Source organism: Solea solea, chromosome 5, assembly GCF_958295425.1.
Source record: "Solea solea chromosome 5, fSolSol10.1, whole genome shotgun sequence".
Lineage (NCBI taxonomy): Eukaryota > Metazoa > Chordata > Actinopteri > Pleuronectiformes > Soleidae > Solea > Solea solea.
In genome coordinates, this window is record NC_081138.1 from 357,268 (window position 1) to 382,393 (window position 25,126).

The window sequence follows — 25,126 nt, forward strand, 5'->3', positions numbered from 1 at the left end:
ATAATAATAATAATATAATATAAACACTCACTCCTCCACACAGGTGATGTAGGCGGAGTCACAGCCTGGACAGGACAGCTGTCCGTCACAGAGACAAACAAGCGTCCACGCTTTGTCTTTGGACAGAAAAGCTCGACACACACACACAGACACACACAGACACAGCAGTAAACACAATCAACAACAACACAATACAGTAAAAACAAAGTATATGAAGCATTTATGGAGGTGTGTTACACATTTATATGACACTTACACACAAACAACACTTTCTTGAAGTGATTGTTTCCAGATTTTCTCGAGTGTTTAATATATAAACTGTAAAAACACGTCAACATCAAAGCAACTCAATGTAAAGAGCACGTAAATAACATCAAATAAAAAACATCACTCGTCATTTAGTGAAGAAACAGAAGACATGAAACACTGGATGTTGTTTTGTGTATTTTATTACTGAATTGTATTTTTCTTTCTTTCTCTGATGTTGGATGTGGTGAGTTATAGTTCATCATCATAGAACATAGATCATAGACTCATGTCAACATTGTAATGCACTTGTGGCTTTGTCAATGATTTCAATTCCATTGGACAATAAGAAAATGTGATATATGAGAAATAAAGAGTTGATCTCTGGGATTTTCTTCAGTAGAGATCAAAACATACACAACAATACTTCATCTGCTAGAATATATCACAAATCATCTTCACACAGCGACACAAGAGAACATGGTAAACGTTTTAAAGGCAGTGACGCTCAACAGTGAACAATAAGACAAAGTGCTTGACTTTATAAAAGCGTAAGAATATAAAAACCTTTCTTTAACCGCGGCAGACGTAAACACAGAGAGAAACGGCTGCAGTTCAGTTCACTTATTTCCTTACAAAGGTATTATTATTATTTATTATTTATTACAGGTGATGATGCTTTTTAAAGAGCTCTTAAAAACAGAGCAGTGAGCTGCAAACACAAACACACACACACACACACACACACACACACACACACACACGCGCGCGCGCGACGAGGAAACAAAGCAACGCAACACACTCACAGTCTGAGCCCACCACTAATAATGACAATATACATATACTGTATATACTCTATACATATATACGTATATATATATAGTATATATATGTATACACATACATGTGTATATATATATATATAGTATATATATGTATACACATACATGTGTATACATACTGTATATTTACTCTATACATACTGTATATATATACTATATATATATATATAGTATGTATACACATACATGTGTATGAATAAAAACCAAATCTTTTATTTCTATGTACAATATATTTATGTTCAATCTGAGAAAGAATCATGCAACATTACAGTTAAATATGTACATTTATGCATAGTATTTGGGCAGAATCTAACACTGTGTGTGTGTCTGTGTGTGTGTGTGTCTGTGTGTGTGCGCACGCATGTGAGAGTGTGTGAGTGTGTGTGTGTGTGCGTGTGTGCGTGTGCAGAATAATTAGTTAAGCCTTGTTTTACTGGTCCTGGTTTGGATGCATCACTGCTGTAAATGCTTAATGACACGTGATGAATGAATGAATGATGACACACTTGTTTACAGTGTAATCACACACACACACACACACACACACACGTGTTTGTGATACTAAGGCTCCTGAGGTTTCATTCTTGAACGTTTCCTGTCGTGTTTCTAGTTTTCTGGAATGAAAATGATATGAAGAATTTAAATGGAGAGAAAACATCGTTAAATTAACAATCGATATCTGTGTTTTATTAATAATGAGACTAAACCTTTAGATTTAAAACCTTCTTTCACTTTAAAGGGATTCTGCAGTTTCAGAGACTGTACGTCTTTATGTCAACCTGTCCTCACTGTGTCCTCACTGTGTCCTCACTGTGTCCTCACTGTGTCACCCATGGTCCAGCTTAAATCATGTGTTCATGTGGTGAAAGTTTCCCTGAAGTCTCGACAGTTTGTGACGCAGCTCGGCTCAAAGGAAACTCCTGTTTTTAAAGCTTCACATTCATTAATGTTATAATCTCATTTCACTCATTTAAATAATTCATTATTTAGCAGAACAAACAAAAGTGAATTCACTTAAGAGAAGAAAAATAAAACAATTTGTAAACATTACAACACATGGAGTGATTCTATATCCACGTCTGCCTCCTCCACGTGTGTGTGTGTGTGTGTGTGTGTGTGAGTGACCCGACTCAGCTGTGTGTCTGTCCTTCACCACCACAGCTCACCCTCTCACCAGCATCACCATCACATCCTGCAGCTGAGCATTAAAATGTCACTTCAGCTCGTTCACTTCCGCCGCGTTAATCCACTCCATCAAAGCCTTGTGCGTTCTCTATGGCGATGAGAAGTTTCTCCCTCAGCTCCTCAAACGACTCGTAAGGAGGGAGGTCCAGACGGTTAAAGCTGCAGAGAACAATGTCAGGTCAGGGGTCAGAGGTCAGGGAGAGAAACCACAGCACACACACACACACAGGTAAAAGAGTAGTGCAGTGTGTACCATGTGTGAGCTCGGGGCAGTTTATCACGTGTCCCCCACTGCTCGATGGTGAACAGCTGTGGTCCATTAGAGCCTGCAAAACAGAACCATTTCAAGTCACGTGACACGTACAATAAAGACAGGTGGAGACAGACTGTCCCTCATATGTCTCTCACCATAGAGTTCAGCGAAGCCATTCATTGGAACTCTGGACGTTCCCGTCACAAACTGAAGGAGCCGGATTCTCTTCTCTGCATCCATCAGCAGAACCGCCTACAACAACACATTCAAATTAAACAACAACTCCTCCTTCTTCTTCTTCTTCAAAGGGGAAAAACACTGACAGGGCCAAGACATTGGCTTCAGGTATATTATGGGATATTGTCTTACTTTCCAAAACCACTGGATGACAGCGTTGTTGGAGCAGTAGCCGTTCTTGTACTTGGTGTTTTCTCTCCAGTCGTTCACGTCCACATCTCCAAGACCACACATGAGCAGCTGTGGAGGTCATTAGAGATTATCATTATCATTATTATTATTATTATCATATAATTTAATGATATCTCATTATATTTAATGCACATTACAAAGTAAACACTCACCTCAAGCTCATTCTCATCAAAGATCTTGATCAGATCTTGTGGAATCAACTCAAAGAATCCCTGAAAATCAATCAAGCGTTTGTACTCATGTTACTCATGTTACTGTTTCTCATGTTTATCATGTTACTGTTTCCCATGTTACTGTTTCACATGTTACTGTTTCACATGTTACTGTTTCTCATGTTACTGTTTCTCATGTTTATCATGTTACTGTTTATCATGTTTCTCATGTTACTGTTTCTCATGTTACTGTTTCTCATATTATTGTTTCTCATGTTTCTCATGTTACTGTTTCTCATGTTCCTCATGTTACTGTTTCTCATGTTTATCACGTTACTGTTTCTCATGTTACTGTTTCCCATGTTACTGTTTCTCATGTTTATCATGTTACTGTTTCTCATGTTCCTCATGTTACTGTTTCTCATGTTTATCATGTTACTGTTTCTCATGTTCCTCATGTTACTGTTTATCATGTTTCTCATGTTACTGTTTCTCATGTTTATCACGTTACTGTTTCTCATGTTACTGTTTCCCATGTTACTGTTTCTCATGTTTATCACGTTACTGTTTCTCATGTTACTGTTTCCCATGTTACTGTTTCTCATGTTTACCATGTTACTGTTTCTCATGTTACTGTTTCACATGTTACTGTTTCTCATGTTACTGTTTCACATGTTTCTCATGTTACTGTTTCACATGTTACTCATGTTACTGTTTCTCATGTTTATCATGTTACTGTTTCTCATGTTACTCATGTTATTGTTTCTCATGTTTATCATGTTAGTGTTTCTCATGTTTCTCATGTTACTGTTTCACATGTTACTGTTTCTCATGTTACTCATGTTACTGTTTCTCATGTTACTGTTTCTCATGTTACTCATGTTACTGTTTCTCATGTTACTCATGTTACTGTTTCTCATGTTTATCATGTTACTGTTTCTCATGTTTATCATGTAACTGTTTCTCATGTGATTGTTACCTCTTTGAATGCAGTCATCTGCTTCTGTATCCTGTTCACAAACCTCCACTGCATCACCAGACTGTGAATAAGATCAGAATCCTTGAGATCATCACATCATTCACAGCATGATTCTTTCTTTCTCTGTCACTTACTGAATGTATTCCTTCTTGTTTTCATTGGTGACAACGATCTCAGAGCCGCCGGGCTTGAGTTCATGTTGGTGAGTCTGAACAGGAAGAACAGGAAATGTTCCATGAATTCACACAGGAAAAGCATGTGAGCGTCAGTGTGAGCGTCAGTGTGAGCGTCTGTGTGAGCGTCTGTGTGAGCGTCAGTGTGAGCGTCTGTGTGAGCGTCAGTGTGAGCGTCAGTGTGAGCGTCTGTGTGAGCGTCAGTGTGAGCGTCAGTGTGAGCGTCTGTGTGAGCGTCAGTGTGAGCGTCAGTGTGAGCGTCTGTGTGAGCGTCAGTGTGAGCGTCTGTGTGAGCGTCAGTGTGAGTGTCTGTGTGAGCGTCAGTGTGAGCGTCTGTGTGGACGATGAGGAGCAAACCTGTCCAAACAGCTCTTCATCGATGGTGAACATCAGGTCCAAGTCTGTCGGGTCGTTCTCCAAGATCCACTTTAAAGAGTTGAAATATTCACTGTCCTGAAAATGAAACAGAAACTAAATAAACATCTGTATTTGTATAAAAGAGTGAAACCTTTGACAGTGAAGTTGTGAAGTGGACTCACCACAGACTCCATGTCCTGCAGCGTGATCGGCTTCTGCAGCATCATCTTGTAAAACGGCCGGATGAAAAAAGCTGTGCGACAAACAGAGAGTCAGGACGTTGTTTCTGTGATTGCTGACGATTTCAGAGAGTTGAGATCGTCGCTCACCATCCAGCAGTTTCCCATGATGCACCGCCATGCCGGCCACTCGGCCGATGAACTTGAAGTAGGAAAGGTGATCCTCGTTACACAGACCTGAGTTCGGGTTGATCTGCAGTGTGTAGTTGTCCCTGAAACACAAACCTCAGCATAAACAACAACAGGAGGAGGAGGAGCTACATCTTCAAACACAATAAAACTCCCCGTGTGTCAGACTGGTGGAGATGAGAACAGTGACTCACGTGGCAGAATACTCAAACAGCCCATAATATGGGTTGAACATCTCCTTGGACATGAGGAAGAACCACTCCCTGGCCACGCCTCCATAGTCCAGTCCCTTTTCTCCCTCAAACTCCACCCACAGGCGTGCCTTGAGCAGGTCCGGCCTCTTCACAGAGAGGATGCGTCGGTACGAGTCCTCGAGCACGGCGTTCCGTCGCAGCTTCAGCTCAAAGCGGTTTGGGATGTCAGCCTGAAATAAAACAGTTTACAGAGTTTACAGAGTTTACACTTTTAAAAAGGACTCTCAGACGCTCAGACGCCGGCTCACTCACCGGCTTCTTCAGCTTCTTGCGGAAGTATTCGTACTTCTGTTTATAATCTCTGGAATAAGGCACAGCCTGGAACAGAGCAGGTCATTAACTGTGGTCAATGATACGTGTTTTCAGGAAAGCTGTGAAGTGTAAAGAAAGCAGCACTCACTGGTCCAGTTATCGCCGAGTTCTGTAACCGAGGATCCTCCCATTGTGTGGTCCTGGTGTCTGTGCGATGGAAGCAGCAGAGAGGGTTCATCAGAGCGGGAACACAGTTATTATCATGCTGCTTTTAACATGGATGTCATACGAACTGTGATCTATGTAGAAGATCCTTCCATCAGAGTGGACTCTTTCTTCCCAACAAGGCTGCAAATGAAGAAAATATCAATTACAGCAGGTCAAACAAGAAGTCGGAGGATTTTACGGTTGACGGGTTAATGACTAACAAACCGGCAAAGGGCCAAGATCATTGGGGTCAAGAGAGGCCGTCCTCCGCATCTGTACGGGAATCTTCAGCCGAGGGTCTTCCTGTTCACGACAAGACAGAAGAGGGTCAGGGTTCAAGAGAGTTAACGAGAGTCAAAGAGGGTTAGAGTTAAAGAGCGTTAAAGAGAGTTAAAGAGGGTTAAAGAGGGTTAAAGAGGGTTAAAGAGGGTTAAAGAGATTATAGAGGGTTAGAGTTAAAGAGAGTTAAAGAGGGTTAAAGAGGGTTAGAGTTAAAGAGAGTTAAAGAGGGTTAGAGTTAAAGAGAGTTAAAGAGAGTTAAAGAGGGTAAGAGTTAAAGAGGGTTAGAGTTAAAGAGAGTTAAAGAGAGTTAAAGAGAGTTAAAGAGGGTTAAAGAGGGTTAGAGTTAAAGAGAGTTAAAAAGAGTTAAAGAGGTTAGAGTTAAAGAGAGTTAAAGAGGGTTAAAGAGGGTTAGAGTTAAAGAGAGTTAAAGAGAGTTAAAGAGGGTTAAAGAGAGTTAACGAGAGTCAAAGAGGGTTAGAGTTAAAGAGCGTTAAAGAGAGTTAAAGAGGGTTAAAGAGGGTTAAAGAGGGTTAAAAAGGTTAGAGTTAAAGAGAGTTAAAAAGAGTTAAAGAGGGTTAGAGTTAAAGAGAGTTAAAGAGGGTTAGAGTTAAAGAGAGTTAAAGAGAGTTAAAGAGGGTTAGAGTTAAAGAGAGTTAAAGAGAGTTAAAGAGGGTTAGAGTTAAAGAGAGTTAAAGAGGGTTAAAGAGGGTTAGAGTTAAAGAGAGTTAAATAGAGTTAAAGAGGGTTAGAGTTAAAGAGAGTTAAAGAGGGTTAAAGAGGGTTAGAGTTAAAGAGAGTTAAAGAGGGTTAAAGAGGGTTAGAGTTAAAGAGAGTTAAAGAGAGTTAGAGTTAAAGAGAGTTAAAGAGAGTTAGAGTTAAAGAGGGTTAGAGTTAAAGAGAGTTAAAGAGAGTTAGAGTTAAAGAGAGTTAAAGAGGGTTAAAGAGGGTTAGAGTTAAAGAGAGTTAAAGAGGGTTAGAGTTAAAGAGGGTTAAAGAGAGTTAGAGTTAAAGAGGGTTAAAGAGAGTTAGAGTTAAAGAGAGTTAAAGAGAGTTAGAGTTAAAGAGGGTTAGAGTTAAAGAGAGTTAAAGAGAGTTAGAGTTAAAGAGGGTTAGAGTTAAAGAGAGTTAAAGAGGGTTAAAGAGGGTTAGAGTTAAAGAGAGTTAGAGTTAAAGAGGGTTAGAGTTAAAGAGAGTTAAAGAGAGTTAGAGTTAAAGAGAGTTTAAGAGAGTTAAAGAGGGTTAGAGTTAAAGAGAGTTAAAGAGGGTTAGAGTTAAAGAGAGTTAAAGAGGGTTAAAGAGAGTTAGAGTTAAAGAGGGTTAAAGAGAGTTAGAGTTAAAGAGAGTTAGAGTTAAAGAGGGTTAGAGTTAAAGAGAGTTAAAGAGGGTTAAAGAGAGTTAGAGTTAAAGAGGGTTAAAGAGAGTTAGAGTTAAAGAGAGTTAAAGAGAGTTAGAGTTAAAGAGGGTTAGAGTTAAAGAGAGTTAAAGAGAGTTAGTGTTAAAGAGAGTTAAAGAGAGTTAAAGAGGGTTAGAGTTAAAGAGAGTTAAAGAGAGTTAAAGAGGGTTAGAGTTAAAGAGAGTTAAAGAGGGTTAGAGTTAAAGAGAGTTAAAGAGAGTTAAAGAGAGTTAAAGAGAGTTAAACAGGGTTAAAGAGAGTTAAAGAGAGTTAAAGAGGGTTAGAGTTAAAGAGAGTTAAAGAGAGTTAAAGAGGGTTAGAGTTAAAGAGAGTTAAAGAGGGTTAAAGAGGGTTAGAGTTAAAGAGAGTTAAATAGAGTTAAAGAGGGTTAGAGTTAAAGAGAGTTAAAGAGGGTTAAAGAGGGTTAGAGTTAAAGAGAGTTAAAGAGGGTTAAAGAGGGTTAGAGTTAAAGAGAGTTAAAGAGAGTTAGAGTTAAAGAGAGTTAAAGAGAGTTAGAGTTAAAGAGGGTTAGAGTTAAAGAGAGTTAAAGAGAGTTAGAGTTAAAGAGAGTTAAAGAGGGTTAAAGAGGGTTAGAGTTAAAGAGAGTTAAAGAGGGTTAGAGTTAAAGAGGGTTAAAGAGAGTTAGAGTTAAAGAGGGTTAAAGAGAGTTAGAGTTAAAGAGGGTTAAAGAGAGTTAGAGTTAAAGAGAGTTAAAGAGAGTTAGAGTTAAAGAGGGTTAGAGTTAAAGAGAGTTAAAGAGAGTTAGAGTTAAAGAGGGTTAGAGTTAAAGAGAGTTAAAGAGGGTTAAAGAGGGTTAGAGTTAAAGAGAGTTAGAGTTAAAGAGGGTTAGAGTTAAAGAGAGTTAAAGAGAGTTAGAGTTAAAGAGAGTTTAAGAGAGTTAAAGAGGGTTAGAGTTAAAGAGAGTTAAAGAGGGTTAGAGTTAAAGAGAGTTAAAGAGGGTTAAAGAGAGTTAGAGTTAAAGAGGGTTAAAGAGAGTTAGAGTTAAAGAGAGTTAGAGTTAAAGAGGGTTAGAGTTAAAGAGAGTTAAAGAGGGTTAAAGAGAGTTAGAGTTAAAGAGGGTTAAAGAGAGTTAGAGTTAAAGAGAGTTAAAGAGAGTTAGAGTTAAAGAGGGTTAGAGTTAAAGAGAGTTAAAGAGAGTTAGTGTTAAAGAGAGTTAAAGAGAGTTAAAGAGGGTTAGAGTTTAAGAGAGTTAAAGAGGGTTAGAGTTAAAGAGAGTTAAAGAGAGTTAAAGAGGGTTAGAGTTAAAGAGAGTTAAAGAGGGTTAGAGTTAAAGAGAGTTAAAGAGAGTTAAAGAGAGTTAAAGAGAGTTAAAGAGGGTTAAAGAGAGTTAAAGAGAGTTAAAGAGGGTTAGAGTTAAAGAGAGTTAAAGAGGGTTAGAGTTAAAGAGAGTTAAAGAGAGTTAAAGAGAGTTAAAGAGGGTTAGAGTTAAAGAGAGTTAAAGAGAGTTAAAGAGAGTTAAAGAGAGTTAAAGAGGGTTAGAGTTAAAGAGAGTTAAAGATAGTTAAAGAGAGTTAAAGAGAGTTAAAGAGGGTTAGAGTTAAAGAGAGTTAAAGAGGGTTAGAGTTAAAGAGAGTTAAAGAGAGTTAAAGAGAGTTAAAGAGGGTTAGAGTTTTCTTTTGGTAGAAATAAACTGCTGAAAAAGTAGGTTCCTCTATTGAGGCTCATGAATTCAATCTCTAGTCTCCCTCAGGGCTGCATCACAAAAAGGTCATGAGCACATGAACACATGAACACATCAGCATGTGAACACATGAACACATCAGCACATGAACACATGAACACATCAGCACGTGAACACAAGAGCACAGAGACACATGAACACATGAGCACATGAACACATGAACACAGAGACACATGAGCACATGAACACATCAGCAGGTGAACACATGAACACATGAACACAGAGACACATTAACACATGAGCACATGAGCACATGAACACATGAACACAGAGACACATGAGCACATGAACACATCAGCATGTGAACACATGAACACATGAACACAGAGACACATGAGCACATGAGCACATGAGCACATGAACACAGAGAAGTCCCCCGTTCTCACCCAGGTTGTTGTCTTCGTGTTGTGGTCGATGAAAAAAGGTCGTCCATTAGGAGCGCTGCGGACCTCCCACCCCGCCGGCAGAGAGCCAGACTCCTGCGGGGCCTCAGGGCTGGGAGTCTGCTGAGGAGACACCTCAGGGGGCGCTGTCATTGGAGACGTGGTGGGGCTTTGGGATGAACCTGCACCGCTCTGTGCTTGTGCTGCTGCTGCTGCTGCTGCTGGTGCTGCTGCTGCTGCTGCTGCTGCTGGTGCTGCTGCTGCTGCTGCTGCTACTGCTGCCTCTGAGGTCCTCTGTCAGTAAAAACACAAACATGAACATTATAAAAATGGCATTTTGTGAAATCTAAAATTCATCAGTGTGAAGTGAGGTATTAAACCTGTATGAGAGGTCTATTCCATGTCGTGGTTCGAGTGTTGTGGTTTACAAAATAGCGTCTTCCTTTATTATCACGCTTCTCCTCCCAGCCTGGAGGTAAACCAGTGGAGGTCGGAAGCAGCTGTGGAATCACAGAGATTTCATACAATGATCAATAAACAGGAAAGATAATCATGACACACACACACACACACACACACACACACACACACACACACACTCACCACTGGATTAACAGGATGTTCCTCTCCAGGTGGAGTCTGGGAGCTCCGCCTGCGACTGGAATGGCTTGAATTACTTGCATGATTCTGAGGACGTCAAAGACAACAATCATCAGTTTACACTAACGCATGTGATGCACATGTCAAACATCACATGTTGATGCACATGTCAAACATCACATGTGAAGCACATGTCAAACATCACATGTTGATTCACATGTCAAACATCACATGTTGATGCACATGTCAAACATCACATGTGATGCACATGTCAAACATCACGTGATGCACATGTTGATGCACATGTCAAACATCACATGTGAAGCACATGTCAAACATCACATGTTGATTCACATGTCAAACATCACATGTTGATGCACATGTCAAACATCACATGTGATGCACATGTCAAACATCACATGTGATGCACATGTCAAACATCACATGTTGATGCACATGTCAAACATCACATGTGATGCACATGTCAAACATCACATGTTGATGCACATGTCAAACATCACATGTGATGCACATGTCAAACATCACGTGATGCACATGTTGATGCACATGTCAAACATCACATGTGATGCACATGTCAAACATCACATGTTGATGCACATGTCAAACATCACATGTTGATGCACATGTCAAACATCACATGTGATGCACATGTCAAACATCACGTGATGCACATGTTGATGCACATGTCAAACATCACATGTTGATGCACATGTCAAACATCACATGTGATGCACATGTCAAACATCACGTGATGCACATGTTGATGCACATGTCAAACATCACATGTTGATGCACATGTCAAACATCACATGTGATGCACATGTCAAACATCCCATGTGTGCATCACATGTACATGTTTATTTGTATTAATGTGGTCACGAGTGTCTCTTGCCTCACACATCATGACTCACCGTGTGGGAGGTGCGCTGATCACCAGCTGTGGCCCCAGAAACCTGCATGTGTCTCAGCTCACAGCGAATGGACTGGAGGTCTGCGGGCATTTGGGGAGGAGGCGACGCAAGCTCGTTACTGTACACGGCCGAGTTCTCCTCTGTCAGGATCTCCCAGCTCTGCAGGACCACACACACACACACACACACACACACACACACACAATCAAAGCTACTGGTGAAGTGATGCAAATGAAAGTTGGACGTGGATTAAAGAAGAAGACAAAAGGAATCACAAGAAGTCATGGATGATCAGAGAACAAGAACAACAATGACTTTAGTTTGACCTTTGAAATGTGATTTAAATACAAATGAATGAACTTGCCGTCTGATACTCATGATGCGCACGCACACACACGCACGCACGCACGCACGCACGCGCGCGCACACACACAGAGGAGATTTTACCTCAGGAGATTCTTGAGTTTCGTTCTCCTCGTGGTCTGAGATCTGTCTGCGTGTGATGAACGCATGCTCCGCCTCTGCATTATTGTTCTGTCTCGTGAGCAACTCCAGGTCATTGTCTCTGTTTGTGGTGGAGACACACACACACACACACACACAGTCAGTACTACACACAGAGACAGAGACAGAGACAGAGACAGAGACACAGTGTGAATGGAGTCTTACTGCACTGTGGGCCGTTGCCACTGCGTGCTTCTCGTCTCATGATTAACAAAGTAGATTCTTCCCAGATTGTCTTGTCTCTCCTCCCAGCCAGGGGGCAGAGGAGGCAGGACCTGGCTCTGTCTGGGTCCTGACATGTCCTGAGACTCCAGCAGCTCCCACCCAGGCTGCACGGCACAAACATCCACACACTTTACAACACACTCAGTGTTTGTTACAGGGGCTTTAAGAAGCAGATAGAAGCTGAGCTCACATCCATGTCCTCCGTCTGATCGGACGTCTCCTCCTCTGAACCGCTGTTTTTCGGCAGGTAGGTCATTTTAAGACGTAGATGACCTTTGACCCTGGACTTGTGGCTGCAGAGAGAAAGAAACATCAGGAGGAGAGGCCGACGACAGCAGCTGCTGCTGCTGCTGCTGCTGCTGCTGCTGCTCATGAACACGTGTAAACATGCACAGAAAGATGAAATCATGCCGACCTTCGAGGGTGAAGCAGAAAATCCTTGAACGTGTACGGTCTCTCAGTGTTAGGATTTTCTGTCTGAGACGGAAACAAAAACACCATCATCACATGAAGTGAATGGATGACACTTCTCCATGAGGGTGAATGTGTGGGAGTTATATTTATAACCAAACACAAAGGGACAGAACACAAACACCACACACTGTGTTTCCAAAACTAGACAAAATGAAGTGGAACAGACACTTGAATAAGGGCCAGTTTACACGCTGAGTCAACGCGCTGCTGCCACTCACCGGTATCTGATTTAAAGGAACGTCCACCTGTCCCAGGAAGTCATCACGTGTCTGACGAGGAGACAGAGACAGAGACAGACAGAGACAGAGACAGAGACACACGTCAGGTTCATGACAACAACATGAAGTCCACGCACAAACTGGTTCACATGAGCTTCACTTGAATCTTAACTCTCATTCACACATGAAAACGATGTGAACTCATCACAAAGCTGCTCTTTGGTCACTTTTTATCTTTATCACCAGATGTCATTGTCATTGTGTGTGTGTGTGTGTGTGTGTGTGCGTTTTCAGCTGTGATTTGTCATCACTTCATTAGACACAAACATCATCAGCACACTGTGGTTAACAGACCATAATACTCCTTCCATCAATAAGAGGTGAGGGTAATTGTGAGTTGTTTGAATCTCTGGTTGAGAGACACTCAGACACTCATGGACGAGTAGTTTTGATGGAGAGAAATGACTCAGTGAGTGTAGAAGGCTGTTCACTTGTGACTGGATCACTCATGGATGTTAAGACCAGGTCTGAACAGGATCAGAGTCTGTGATAATCCTGATCAGGATGTGACAGAGCTGCTATCTCCTCTCACAGCTGTGATGAAGGAAGTCTGAGTGTCTGAGTGTCTCTCAACCAGAGGTACAAACAACTCACAATTACCCTCACCACAGTCACCACGTTCACCACGGTCACCGCGGTCACCACGGTCACCACGGCGACCACGGTCACCTCCGTTACCACAGTCACCACGGCGACCACAGTCAAACACAAAACTACTTCATTATCTAACGTGAAGGGGATTTTGTGGATGAGTTTATTATCAGATGTTTATTATCAGATGTTTATCAGCTTGTCACCTGACCTGGGTCATGTGATCACACATGGTTGTTCTCTTACTCATCACAGGGTATATGGGATTATGACAGCACTGCAGATAAGGAAGACAGACCATAATAATCCCCAGCACAGCAGCAGAAATGAGCCAGTGACATCACCGGGGTGTCATTATTCCAGTCATGAGCAGACGTGAGTAACTAGAAAACTTTCCACTTAAATCATCACATTTTTCTTCCAGTTGATCTGACTTCACTGGAACTTCCTGTTTCCTGTTTATTGTCTATTGTTTAGTGACATCATAAACGTGTACAAACCACACATCTGTTGCTCTGTGGACGAGCATCTGTTTCCATTAGTGACCGCTGACAATTTGGATGTGAAAATATAATCCAGATTAACTAAATACTATAATCCAGATTAACACAATACAGTGCCTATCATAAGTATACACCCCCTTGGATGTTTAACCCTTTTATGGCTTTCATAAATCAATCATGGTCAATAAAATGTGGCTTTTTTCACACAAACATTTATTGGAAAAAACTGTTTCATGTCAAAGTGAAAACAGATTTCTATAAAGAAAACGATATAAAGGAATATAATCTGCATGTGTGCATAAGGATTCATCAGTGTGAGTGTTCAGTGGCTGCAGTCTCAGTGACTCTTCTTTGTAAAAGTGCCCCAGGTGTGTCAGGTTGTGTGGGTATCAGGCATGAACAGCCCTTTTCAAGTCCAGACACAAATTCTCTATAGGACTGAGGTCTGGGCTTTGACTCGGCCGCTCCAGAACATTTACCTGGTTCTTTTTAAACCATTCCTGTGTCGCTTGTGCAGTGTGCTTTGGACCATTGTCTTGCTGGAAGATAAAACTTCTCCCCAGCCGTCGTTCTCTTGCAGACTGAATAAGATTGTCCCCCAGGATTTCGGGGTATTTTGCAGCATTCATTGTGCCCTCATTGTGCCTCTATCTTTACGAGCCTTCCAGGGCCGGCTGCTGAGAAACCACCGGGCTTCACAGTGGGGACGGTGTGTGTGTTTGGGTCCTGATGTCTGATGGCCTAAAAGCTCAACGTTGGTCTCATCAGACCAAAGAATCTTCTTCCACACACACACACACACACACACACACAGTAGTAGTTGTAAGGGTCTCGGTAGCTTCTCTCACTCGTCTCTCACTTGTAGGTCACTCAGTTTACGAGGCGGCCTTCACACATGTGCACACATATTCCTTCTGTTTCTTGATGATTGATTTCACTGTAATGTTTTGGTATCCATGACCTGAATTGTACTTTTCAATAACCTTTTCCCTGAGTTGCTTGGAGCGTTCTTCTGTCTTCAAGGTGTAATAGTAACCAGGAATACTGATCAACCAGTCTCTGGACCCTTCACACACACAGGTGTTTTATACCTCAATCACTTGAGACACGCCCACATTCACTAATTGTGAGACTATTGGCCCCAATTGGATGGACCGCTATTGAATTAGACCATTCAATTAAAAAGGGGGTGAATAATTATGCAAACAATTATATTTCTTTATACACTTTCATTAACTTTACTTAAAGTTAATGTTTCATTAAATCTGTTTTCACTTTGACATTAAACAGTTTTTTCCAATAAATGTTTGTGTGAAAAAAGCCAATTTTATGACCATGATTATGATTGATTTATGAAAGCAATAAAAGGGTTAAACATCCAAGGGGATAAATATTTATGATAGACACTTTATAATCCAGATTAGCACAATATAATCCAGATTAACAAAAGATAATCTAGATCTTTAATAAAATAAAATAAAATAATAAGACGAGCCAATTACTGGAAGAGACTTTATCACATGACAACCTGTAAACACACCACACTAATATCGCTTGTAAATCAACTCGCAGCAGCAGCAGCAGTAACAGCAGCAGTAACAGTGCAGCAGCAGCAGTAACAGCAGCAGTAACAGTGCTGCAGCAGCAGCAGCAGCAGTAACAGTGCAGCAGCAGCAGCAGCAGCAGTAACAGTGCTGCAGCAGCAGCAGCAGCAGCAGCAGCAGCAGCAGACTCTCTGGAGTCGGGGTGAATATTTCAGAGCAGTTTATTAATAACCGGTTTTCCCAGCACTAAAATTAGCCGAGGTAAATACTTGAGGCCGTTACACACACTCAGCGCTAACGCTAACGCTAACACAACATGACAAACACACACTTGTTCTAAAGTTAACATTTAAACAACTTTTCACTCATTCACTCTTTTTACAAAGTAATGAGTAAAGACATGAATGTGTGAGTGTCCTGTAACCAAACACTTGTTGTTGCCGTGGTCTCAGTTTGTGAAGGTTGTTCTCACACACACACACACACACACACACACACACACACACACACACACGCGCGCACACACACGCATCACAATAAGCTGAGATATAAATCATGGATTCATCATGAGGGGTCTTCAGAAGTCACTTCACAAACCAGTGCAGTTCAGAATCTACTTGAACCAGTTGAACAACATTCTCATATCCTGACATTTGCTCCTGAAGCCGTGGAGGATTGTTTTGTTGCTGACACACACACACACATGCTGACACACACACGCTGACGCTGACACACACACACACACACACACTCACCTTCTCCTCTGGGCTCTTGGACGTTTGTGTGACGTCGTGGTCAAACTCACAGTTGTGTAGGTTGGACACAGGACAGTGAGGAGACAGGTGAATGTGCACGTGTGGAGAGTGAGGGCTGCAGAGACTGGGGTTGGAGACGTGACATGAGATTCCCGTGTTGGCGTAGGGAACCTCCAGGGAGAAGCTCCTCTGAATGGCTCGATGGCCGCGCTTTCCCTCCGCCGTTTCCTGGCCTTTGACACACGAGCGGCCCGTGTGAGTTCTGTCTGCTGCTTTAGTCGAGAACAAACACGCTGACGTGCTGCGATAGAGTTTTTTGTGAGCGTCAGGATGTTCCACGTTAACTCTCGCTGTGGTTGTCGGTCTCTGGTGGGCAAAGTGCAACAACAAGCAGCTGGAGTGACGGTTGGACCGCTCCAGGATGGGTGACGGGTCCGTTACTGTCCTCCTGTCCTCCATTCTGTATGTTGGTTTATCCTGCACAGGAATATTAAAGTGCACCATGTGTTTGTCCCTGAAATCACTTGAACTTCCTTTAGAGAGACGATGGCCGACGACCGCCGCGGTCGACCCTTTACAAGTCACGTCGTCGTCGTCGTCTTGTGAGAGTTCACTGGCACACGTGTGAAGAGACGACGGCTGAGTTGCCCTGGCCGGTGGCAGAGCAGCCACAGGACTCACCGGGGAGGCAGGCGGGGTGCTGCTGGGGCTCTTTGAGAATATAACCAGGGAGGAGCAGCGTCTCAGAGGGACCGTGGACCTGGAGCGGGTCCTGTGCTTTTCTGGAGCCTCTGGCTCAAAGATGCTGTTGCTGCTACAGTACCCGGCATCACTAGCCATGCTGCTGCTGCTGCACGAGCCTCCGTCAGAGCCAGCACCAGCTGCTCCCTGATCTCCATCCTCTACGCTGCCACGTGCCTGACCGCTGAGCCTCCCGCACGGCTGCAGAGAGATCTGGACAACGTTCTTCTTGTTGCGTCCTCCAGTGTTAATCCGGGGTATGAATACTGAGGAGTAGCGCTGTAGATTAGCGTAGTCTGGTGACAGAGGAGTCACCTTCAGGTGGACGGAGCTGTGTGCCAGACTCTCTGCGGGTCTCTGAGCTCCGTCTGACAGAGGGTCCGTGTTACTTCTCCTTGACGCAAAATGCAAGCGGAGCCGCCGTGACATCCGTTAACTGTGTAATCCCTGCAGCGCCAGAGAGCGCCGCATGCTCTAACTCACTGGTTGGAAAAAAGGAAAGCAAAGCAACTGCTGCTGCTGCTGCTGCTGCTGCTGCTGCTGCTGCTGCTGCTGCGAGTCGTGTTCTGTGATCACAATCATTAGCTGTACTTTGCCAAAATAGCTCTGGTGACAACTTCCATTCCTCTGCAGTAAGTCAGAGGAGGTCAGTGGTTCAGTTTGAGACGTGACACATTCCCACAGGTCAGTCTGAGGAACTCTAACCCACAACCTCAAAACACTGACAAGTTTCATTAACTCCAAGTGTTTCGCTCACTCACTCACTCACACTCACTCACTCACACTCACACACACACACACACACACACACACACACACACACACACACACACACACACTGTGGACTTCCTGCTGCTGCTCATGTTTCCTCCGCTCTGTGCCCCCCACAAATATTTTTACCCACTGCTATCGAATGACAGGAAATGACTGAGGACGATACTGGATTCTGAAGTTCCTTCAGAGGCAGAGAAAATATGCAGCGGACTGACGGGAATCATTCTTATCTTATGTGTAAGAATAAATCATAATAATAATGATAATAATAACAATAACAATAATAATAAACAAAACATAATAACAATAAATAATAACAATAGTAATAATAATAATAAACAAAAAAAACATAATAATAATAATAATAAATAATAAAAATAAATCCACCTCATGTTACAGTGAGTGAGGATCTGATTTATTAATCACTGCATAAATGACTCTGCTACTCAGTCTGTCAGTCAATGTTTAAGAGGATATGATTATGATCCACCAGAGGCTGCTGCTGCTGTTACTACTGCTGCTGCTGTTACTACTGCTGCTGCTGCTGCTGCTGTTACTACTGCTGCTGCTTCTGCTGTTACTGCTGCTGCTGCTGTTATTGCTGCTGTTACTACTACTACTGCTGCTGTTACTACTGCTGCTGCTGTTACTACTGCTGCTGCTGCTGCTGTTACTACTGCTGCTGCTGCTGTTACTGCTGCTGCTGCTGCTGCTGTTATTGCTGCTGCTGCTGTTACTGCTGCTGCTGCTGTTATTGCTGCTGCTGCTGTTACTGCTGCTGTTACTGCTGCTGCTGCTGCTGCTTTTACTGCTGCTGTTACTGCTGCTGCTGCTGTTACTGCTGCTGCTGCTGTTACTGGTTTTCTCTCAAAACTAAAATGCTTCAGCTTTAATGAATTCTCAAACTGATTATCAGAATAGTTGATGATTCATTACATTACATTATTACATGTCATTTAGCACACGCTTTTATCCAAAGCGACTTACAATAAGTGCATTTAAACATTTAGTAATGGATTAATAATCAATGAGTGGGATCATGGTCTTAGATGATTGTGTAACAGACATAACTCACTAAAGGACAGTGAGTATTTAAAGAGAGGATCGGTTTGGTCGGTGACGAGGTCTCAGTCACGAGGTCTTACAGTAAATCTCACAATAACTTTATCCAATCAGGAGGCGGAACTCCACAAAGAGGCGTGTCCCTGTGCTTGTGTCTGGACAGGAAGTCACAGACCATATATCAACTTTACTGTTTATAGAAAAAGCTGTTGTTTAGAATTCTTCAGTTCAAAGAATTTAGAGAACATTTACAGTTAAAAACTGCTTTGTACTTTCAGAAATGAATATAAATATTTAATATAATGACAAATGTATTAGTGGTGGATCCACTCCACCCTCCCTGTCCGCTCTTCTTCACTGACCATCGCTTCACTCCCTCACTCCCTCACTCCCTCACTCACACTCAGGGATTCTGTCTCGCCTGAGGCTGCAGAACATTTAGGTTAAAAGATGTCGTGCATGCGGGCAAAGTGAGAACATGTGTGTGTGTGTGAACACAAGTTAACATGTTCTTATTTTAAGAAGGAAAAAAGAAAAGTGAGAGATTTAATCACAAATCTCTTATTACAACTTCTGACACAAAGCAACGATGATGATTGGGATATTTCACCAAATCCACATCACGACTGATCATAGCAACAGACAGACAAACAAACAGACAAACAAACAAACAGACAAACAAACAAACAGACAAACAAACAAACAAACATACAAACAAACAAACATACAAACAAACAAACAGACAGACAAACAAACAGACAAACAAACAAACATACAAACAAACAAACAAACAGACAAACAAACAAACAGACAAACAAACAAACATACAAACAAACAGACGGACAAACAAACAGACAGACAAACAAACAAACAGACAGACAGACAAACAAACAGACGGACAAACAAACAGACAGACAAACAAACAAACAGACAGACAGACAAACAAACAGACAAACAAACAAACAGACAGACAATCAAACAAACAGACAGACAATCAAACAAACAAACAGACACACAAACAGACAAACTAACGGCGGCCAAAGACATATGCACAGAAGAATGAATCAACTGCTGTTATCAGACAGAAATGAACACGTTTCACACGTGTTCTGTCACACACACACACACACACACACACGCGCACACACACACGCACACACACACAGTGACTGAACCTGAGCATGACGAGACAGATACAGTCAGTCACACCCAGCCTGGTTTGTGTGATCATGTGACTGCTGGTGTTCTAGAAACATCCAGAAAATCTCGAAATAACATGAGATTGTGGTGTTTGTGTTTGTGTTTGTGTTTGTGCGACTTTCTGTCCTTCAGATGGACATCAAATCTGAGTGTGAGCGTGTTGTTGGTCAAAGTGGAGAAGAAGTGTAAGAAGTGCAGGAGTTACACACCTGGAAATCAGCTGAGCCTCACACACAGACGAGTGTGTTACACTCACACTTCAAAACATACGAGATCTTTGTTAATCACCACAGACCAGAGTCTGGGATGTCATGTGGTTTCTGAGCACATGACACACATGTTTACTGTCGTGTGGCTCAGACACAGGTGCTGAGGTCCATCCTGGTCTCACTCATTCATCTTCCATGAATTACACAGGAAACCCACACACACACACAGGGAGAGCATGAGACCCTTGTTCTGACCGGGTCACAAACCCACGTCTTCTTGCTGCAAAGGCAAGAGTGCTAACCACTACACCACCGTGTGTCCCACAAACACAATCACTTTCCACATCTCGGTGTCGCAAACTCAAGGGACATGAATATATGGGGGCGTGGTGATCAGGTCAGGTGATCAGGTCATAGACACACGTTTATGAACCAGGCGTGAGACTTACGCTTTACGATTTACAAAAACACCACAGTATTATACAGCTGTGCGTGATACTGGCTCCGCCCTCGGTGACATGCTGGTCTAGCCAGATTTGCCCATATTTACATGTGTGAGTAATAACATGTGTCACTTTTCCAACATTATCACAAACCCAAGGCAAAATAAGGGCAGCTGTGTGAGTGAGGACACGCTAATGTGACACTTTTCCCCACTTTAATATGAATCGTGTTTCACGGTAAACACACTTTAGGTTACAAAGAGATTAGGTTTGGACATCAGAAATATTTTTGACTCAAATTTATTTGAGCGACCAGAAAATATGAAATATGAGGTCAGAACAGAACACAACAGTCATTCTGAAGCAAAGAAACAACAGGGTTTGACATTTAGTCTCAAAAGCCACAGTCATCTGTCACGTACTGACATCTGTCACGTACTGACATCTGTCACATACTGACATCTGACACGTACTGACATCTGTCACGTACTCACTTCTGTCACGTACTGACATCTCTCACATACTGACATCTGTCACGTACTGACATCTGTCACATACTGACGTCTGTCACTGGACCTGACATCTGTCACGTACTGACGTCTGTCACGTACTGACGTCTGTCACTGGACCTGACATCTCTCACATACTGACATCTGTCACGTACTGACGTCTGTCACTGGACCTGACATCTGTCACGTACTCACATCTGTCACGTACTCACATCTGTCACGTACTGACATCTGTCACGTACTGACGTCTGTCACGTACTGACGTCTGTCACGTACTGACGTCTGTCACTGGACCTGACATCTGTCACGTACTGACGTCTGTCACGTACTGACGTCTGTCACTGGACCTGACATCTCTCACATACTGACATCTGTCACGTACTGACGTCTGTCACTGGACCTGACATCTGTCACGTACTCACATCTGTCACGTACTCACATCTGTCACGTACTGACATCTGTCACGTACTGACGTCTGTCACTGGACCTGACATCTGTCACGTACTCACATCTGTCACGTACTCACATCTGTCACATACTGACATCTGTCACGTACTGACATCTGTCACGTACTGACACGTGATCGAGCTTGTGATGAAACTGTGTTCAAACATTTCTGTGCTGTTAGAATTCTTTCTGTTGAGTTCTCCAGATTCATTCATGATTTCTCAGGTCTCGTCATATTTCAGCTTTTTAAATGTTGTGTGATGTAAACAAAGAGTAAATTTATACAATTTTAAAATCAAACTTACCAGACGATTCTCATCAAACACCTCAAACAGAAGACGATGTTTGCTCGGATTGACCTGAAAACACAGAGATTTATTTAATATGATGAAAGATTATAACATTAGAACAAGATTATCTGAAGGAACGTTCATGTTTACTTACAATAATGTATTTATGAACACTAATGTCTGCAAATCAAGTTTCACTTACTCTGAAAAAAAACTCTTCATTCCATTTTGGGTCCAGAGTCTGAAAATCAGGTGAGATTAGAAATAAAATGATAATCTTCACACGTTTAACTTTGACTGCAGACGTTCGTTCACTCACTCACTCACTCACTCACTCACTCACCTTCTTAATTGTTTTGGTCTGAAGACTCGTGATCTCTCCATTCACCGGGTCGTACAGGGACAGCCTTGTATACGGATCACTGTGGGACACGTTAGAGACACATTAGAGACGTGTTAGAGACTCAACAGAGACACGTTAGAGACAACACGCCAGAGACACGTTAGAGACAACACGCCAGAGACACGTTAGAGACGACACATCAGAGACACATTAGAGACAACACGCCAGAGACACGTTAGAGACAACACGCCAGAGACACGTTAGAGAGAACACATCAGAGACACATTAGAGACAACACGCCAGAGACACGTTAGAGACATGTTAGAGACAACACATCAGAGAAACGTTAGACAACACGTTAGAGACATGTGAGAGACAACACAACAGAGACATGTTAGAGACACGTTAGAGACAATATGACAGAGACATGTCAGAGACACGTTAGAGACATGTGAGAGACAACACGCCAGAGACATGTTAGAGACACGTTAGAGACAACACACCAGAGACACCTTAGAGACAACACGCCAGAGACACGCTAAAGACAACATGTCAGAGACATGTTAGAGACAGTATGACAGAGACATGTCAGAGACACGTTAGAGACATGTGAGAGACAACACGCCAGAGACATGTTAGAGACACGTTAGAGACAACACACCAGAGACACGTTAGAGACAACACGTCAGAGACACGTTAGAGACATGTTAGAGACAACACGTCAGAGAAACGTTAGAGACAACACGTTAGAGACATGTGAGAGACAACACAACAGAGACATGTTAGAGACACGTTAGAGACAACACGCCAGAGACACGCTAGAGACATGTTAGAGACAATATGACAGAGACATGTCAGAGACATGTCAGAGACACAGCTCGAGAATTTACCTGGCTCCAAGGATATCTTTTTTGGCCAGTCCGATCCCACCAACGACCTTCACTTTCAGAATTCTGGTCTCTTCCTGGAAGAAATAATGAAAATATCTATAATGAATATATATATATACACACACACACACACACACACACACGAGTTTAGTTTATAAACTTCAAACTATTCTGCTACAATCCAACATTTTAGTCATCGAACCTATGAAAATGTTACGGACTGTCACAGTTACAGTGACACTGACAGTTACAGTGACAGTGACTGTGACAGTTACAGTTACAGTGACTGTGACAGTAACAGTGACACTGACAGTGACAGTGACTGACCATCACATCCATGTAACTGCACACATGCAGAGTTTACTCTGGATCATCTTAATGACATCATTTCCTGTCATGGCTGTAAACTGTGACTCATCGTCATGAAATGTCATGATAGTGAACGGGAAAGAGTGAAGTTGTTATCTGGTTCATCACTTATTACTAACATGATTGTGTTTGTCATCACCACAGACCGGGTCAGGTGACATGATCTATTATATGTATTATGACTATTATCATTATCGTTATTGTTATTATTTCACTTATATTGACAAAAGAACTATAACTATATGAAATAACACATAATCACACAGATATGTGGTAGAAACTGCAGGTTTATCTACTATTTACATGTTAAGCAAGTACGTCTGAGTAAACACTGACTTTATCAGGACCAGGACTTCACACAGAGACCAAAGCCTGGACCCAGTGAGACACAGACCTCACTGTTAATCCAATCCAATCCAATCCAACTTTATTTATAAAGCACTTTGTCAGTCACAGATAAATAAAACAAGTCAAATATAAACACATGAAAACACACAACTAAACTAAAGGTGAAAGGTCAGGGTGAGGACACATGTCTTTATGTGAGGACACGTGTCTTTACGTGAGGACACATGTCTTAAGTAGGTTGTGAGGACACATGTCTTTAGTAGGTTGTGAGGACACATGTCTTTATGTGAGGACACATGTCTTAAATAGGTTGTGAGGACACATGTCTTAAGTAGGTTGTGAGGACACATGTCTTTATGTGAGGACACATGTCTTTAGTAGGTTGTGAGGACACATGTCTTAAGTAGGTTGTGAGGACACATGTCTTTATGTGAGGACACATGTCTTTAGTGGGTTGTGAGGACATGTTATGGTTTAAAACTTACATTTCCAGGACATTTTAGCAGCATAATTTGTTTTTTAGCAGAAGATTAAAACGTTAAGTTAAGACGGTTGTTGTGTTGTGTTGTGTGTGTGTGTGTGAGCCATTTCCCGTACACACACACACACACACACGCACACGCAGAGAGAGAGAGAGAGAGGTAGATAGAGAGAGAGAGAGAGAGAGAGAGGCGGTGGTTGTGCTAACAGCCTGTTGTTGGTTTTCTCGCCGCGGACAAAAGTCCACAGTACTAAAGTACTAAAGTACTAAAGTAAACCTGTTACAGAGAAAGTAGTTCCGCTTCCGCTCGGAGAAAAACAGCACTTTTAACGACGGAAACGACGACGTGAGCGCGTGTTTTACCTCATCTGTGGGAAGTCCTCGGATCTGTGGAGAAAGTGCAGCCATCATGTCCTCGCCCTTCTTCTTCCTCTTCTCCCTCTTCTTCCTCCCGCAGAAACAACAGCAACAACGAGCTCGCGGAGCAGAGAAAAGACGGCGGCGCGTCCACGAGCAGCAGCGGACTCTTCCTCTGCTCTTCACCGATCACTCCGCCTCTGTCACCCCGTCACGTCAGGACTTTACTCACCGACAACCGCCGACAACCGTGACACTGTCGTCACTCTGTGTGTGTGTGTGTGTGTGTGTGAATCCATCCTCCTCCTCCTGGAACTCCTCCTCCTCTTGTTCCTCCTCTTCCTCCTCCTCTTGTCTCAGGAGACCAAAGCAACAATATTTGTGTCTGTGATGTCACAATTCAACTTGAAAAACGTATAAATGACTCATTATTTAATAAAAACACATGTGTTTGCTTCACTGTTGCTGTGTTTTATAATGTTAGAATTACTTTGTAATAACAACAACAACAACAACGATAATGATAATGATGATAGTGATGAGATTGTGCTGCCGTCCACAACATGTCATCTGATAACGTTGAACAATGATGACCACGATATCCTGAACCGTAAAGCATCAACTGGCCGGTGCTGTGGGGGTCCAGGGTCAGAGGTCAGAGGTCAGTTTCACATCTCATAAGCAGAAGCTTTAAAAGATTGGTTGTGAGAGTGGAAGTGAGAAGTTCCTTGGTGAGTTAGAAAGCCCTCCTTTCATTTATGTTCTCATGTTTTGTCAAAAGTAATCTACGTCTGCAGAAC

General features: G+C 42.3%; 1 protein-coding gene across 2 annotated transcripts; it reads right to left on the minus strand.

The window, feature by feature from the left end:
- Window positions 1-431: 431 nt before the first annotated feature.
- nedd4a (NEDD4 E3 ubiquitin protein ligase a) lies at window positions 432-24,617 on the minus strand. Of its 2 annotated transcripts, XM_058629493.1 has the most exons (29): window positions 24,333-24,617; window positions 22,772-22,845; window positions 21,882-21,960; window positions 21,741-21,779; window positions 21,554-21,607; window positions 12,411-12,461; window positions 12,134-12,195; window positions 11,909-12,011; window positions 11,659-11,822; window positions 11,437-11,554; window positions 10,990-11,148; window positions 10,061-10,144; window positions 9,838-9,957; window positions 9,461-9,751; window positions 5,923-6,000; window positions 5,784-5,838; window positions 5,639-5,697; window positions 5,491-5,556; window positions 5,179-5,408; window positions 4,946-5,067; window positions 4,799-4,869; window positions 4,617-4,712; window positions 4,221-4,294; window positions 4,087-4,147; window positions 3,108-3,167; window positions 2,896-3,003; window positions 2,682-2,778; window positions 2,527-2,599; window positions 432-2,432 (listed from the first exon to the last, which is right to left on the minus strand). In XM_058629493.1, exons 1-29 carry the CDS (start codon window positions 24,378-24,380, stop codon window positions 2,330-2,332), a joined length of 2,799 nt encoding a protein of 932 aa, XP_058485476.1. In that variant the 5' UTR covers window positions 24,381-24,617; the 3' UTR covers window positions 432-2,329. The 2 variants fall into 2 exon arrangements, with proteins under 2 accessions (XP_058485476.1, XP_058485475.1); XM_058629492.1 differs by lacking the exons at window positions 21,554-21,607; window positions 21,741-21,779; window positions 21,882-21,960; window positions 22,772-22,845; window positions 24,333-24,617 and adding an exon at window positions 15,864-17,400.
- Between the last annotated feature and the right edge of the window lie 509 nt (window positions 24,618-25,126).

Coding starts and splice junctions, on each gene's coding strand:
- nedd4a (XM_058629492.1), bottom strand. CDS start 17,033: ATGTCACGGCGGCTCCGCTTGCATTTTGCGTCAAGGAGAAGTAACACG. Junction 11,555..11,658: donor TGGCAACGGCCCACAGTGCA/GTAAGACTCCAT, acceptor CACCACAAACAG/AGACAATGACCTGGAGTTGC. Junction 10,145..10,989: donor ATCAGCGCACCTCCCACACG/GTGAGTCATGAT, acceptor TGACGTCCTCAG/AATCATGCAAGTAATTCAAG.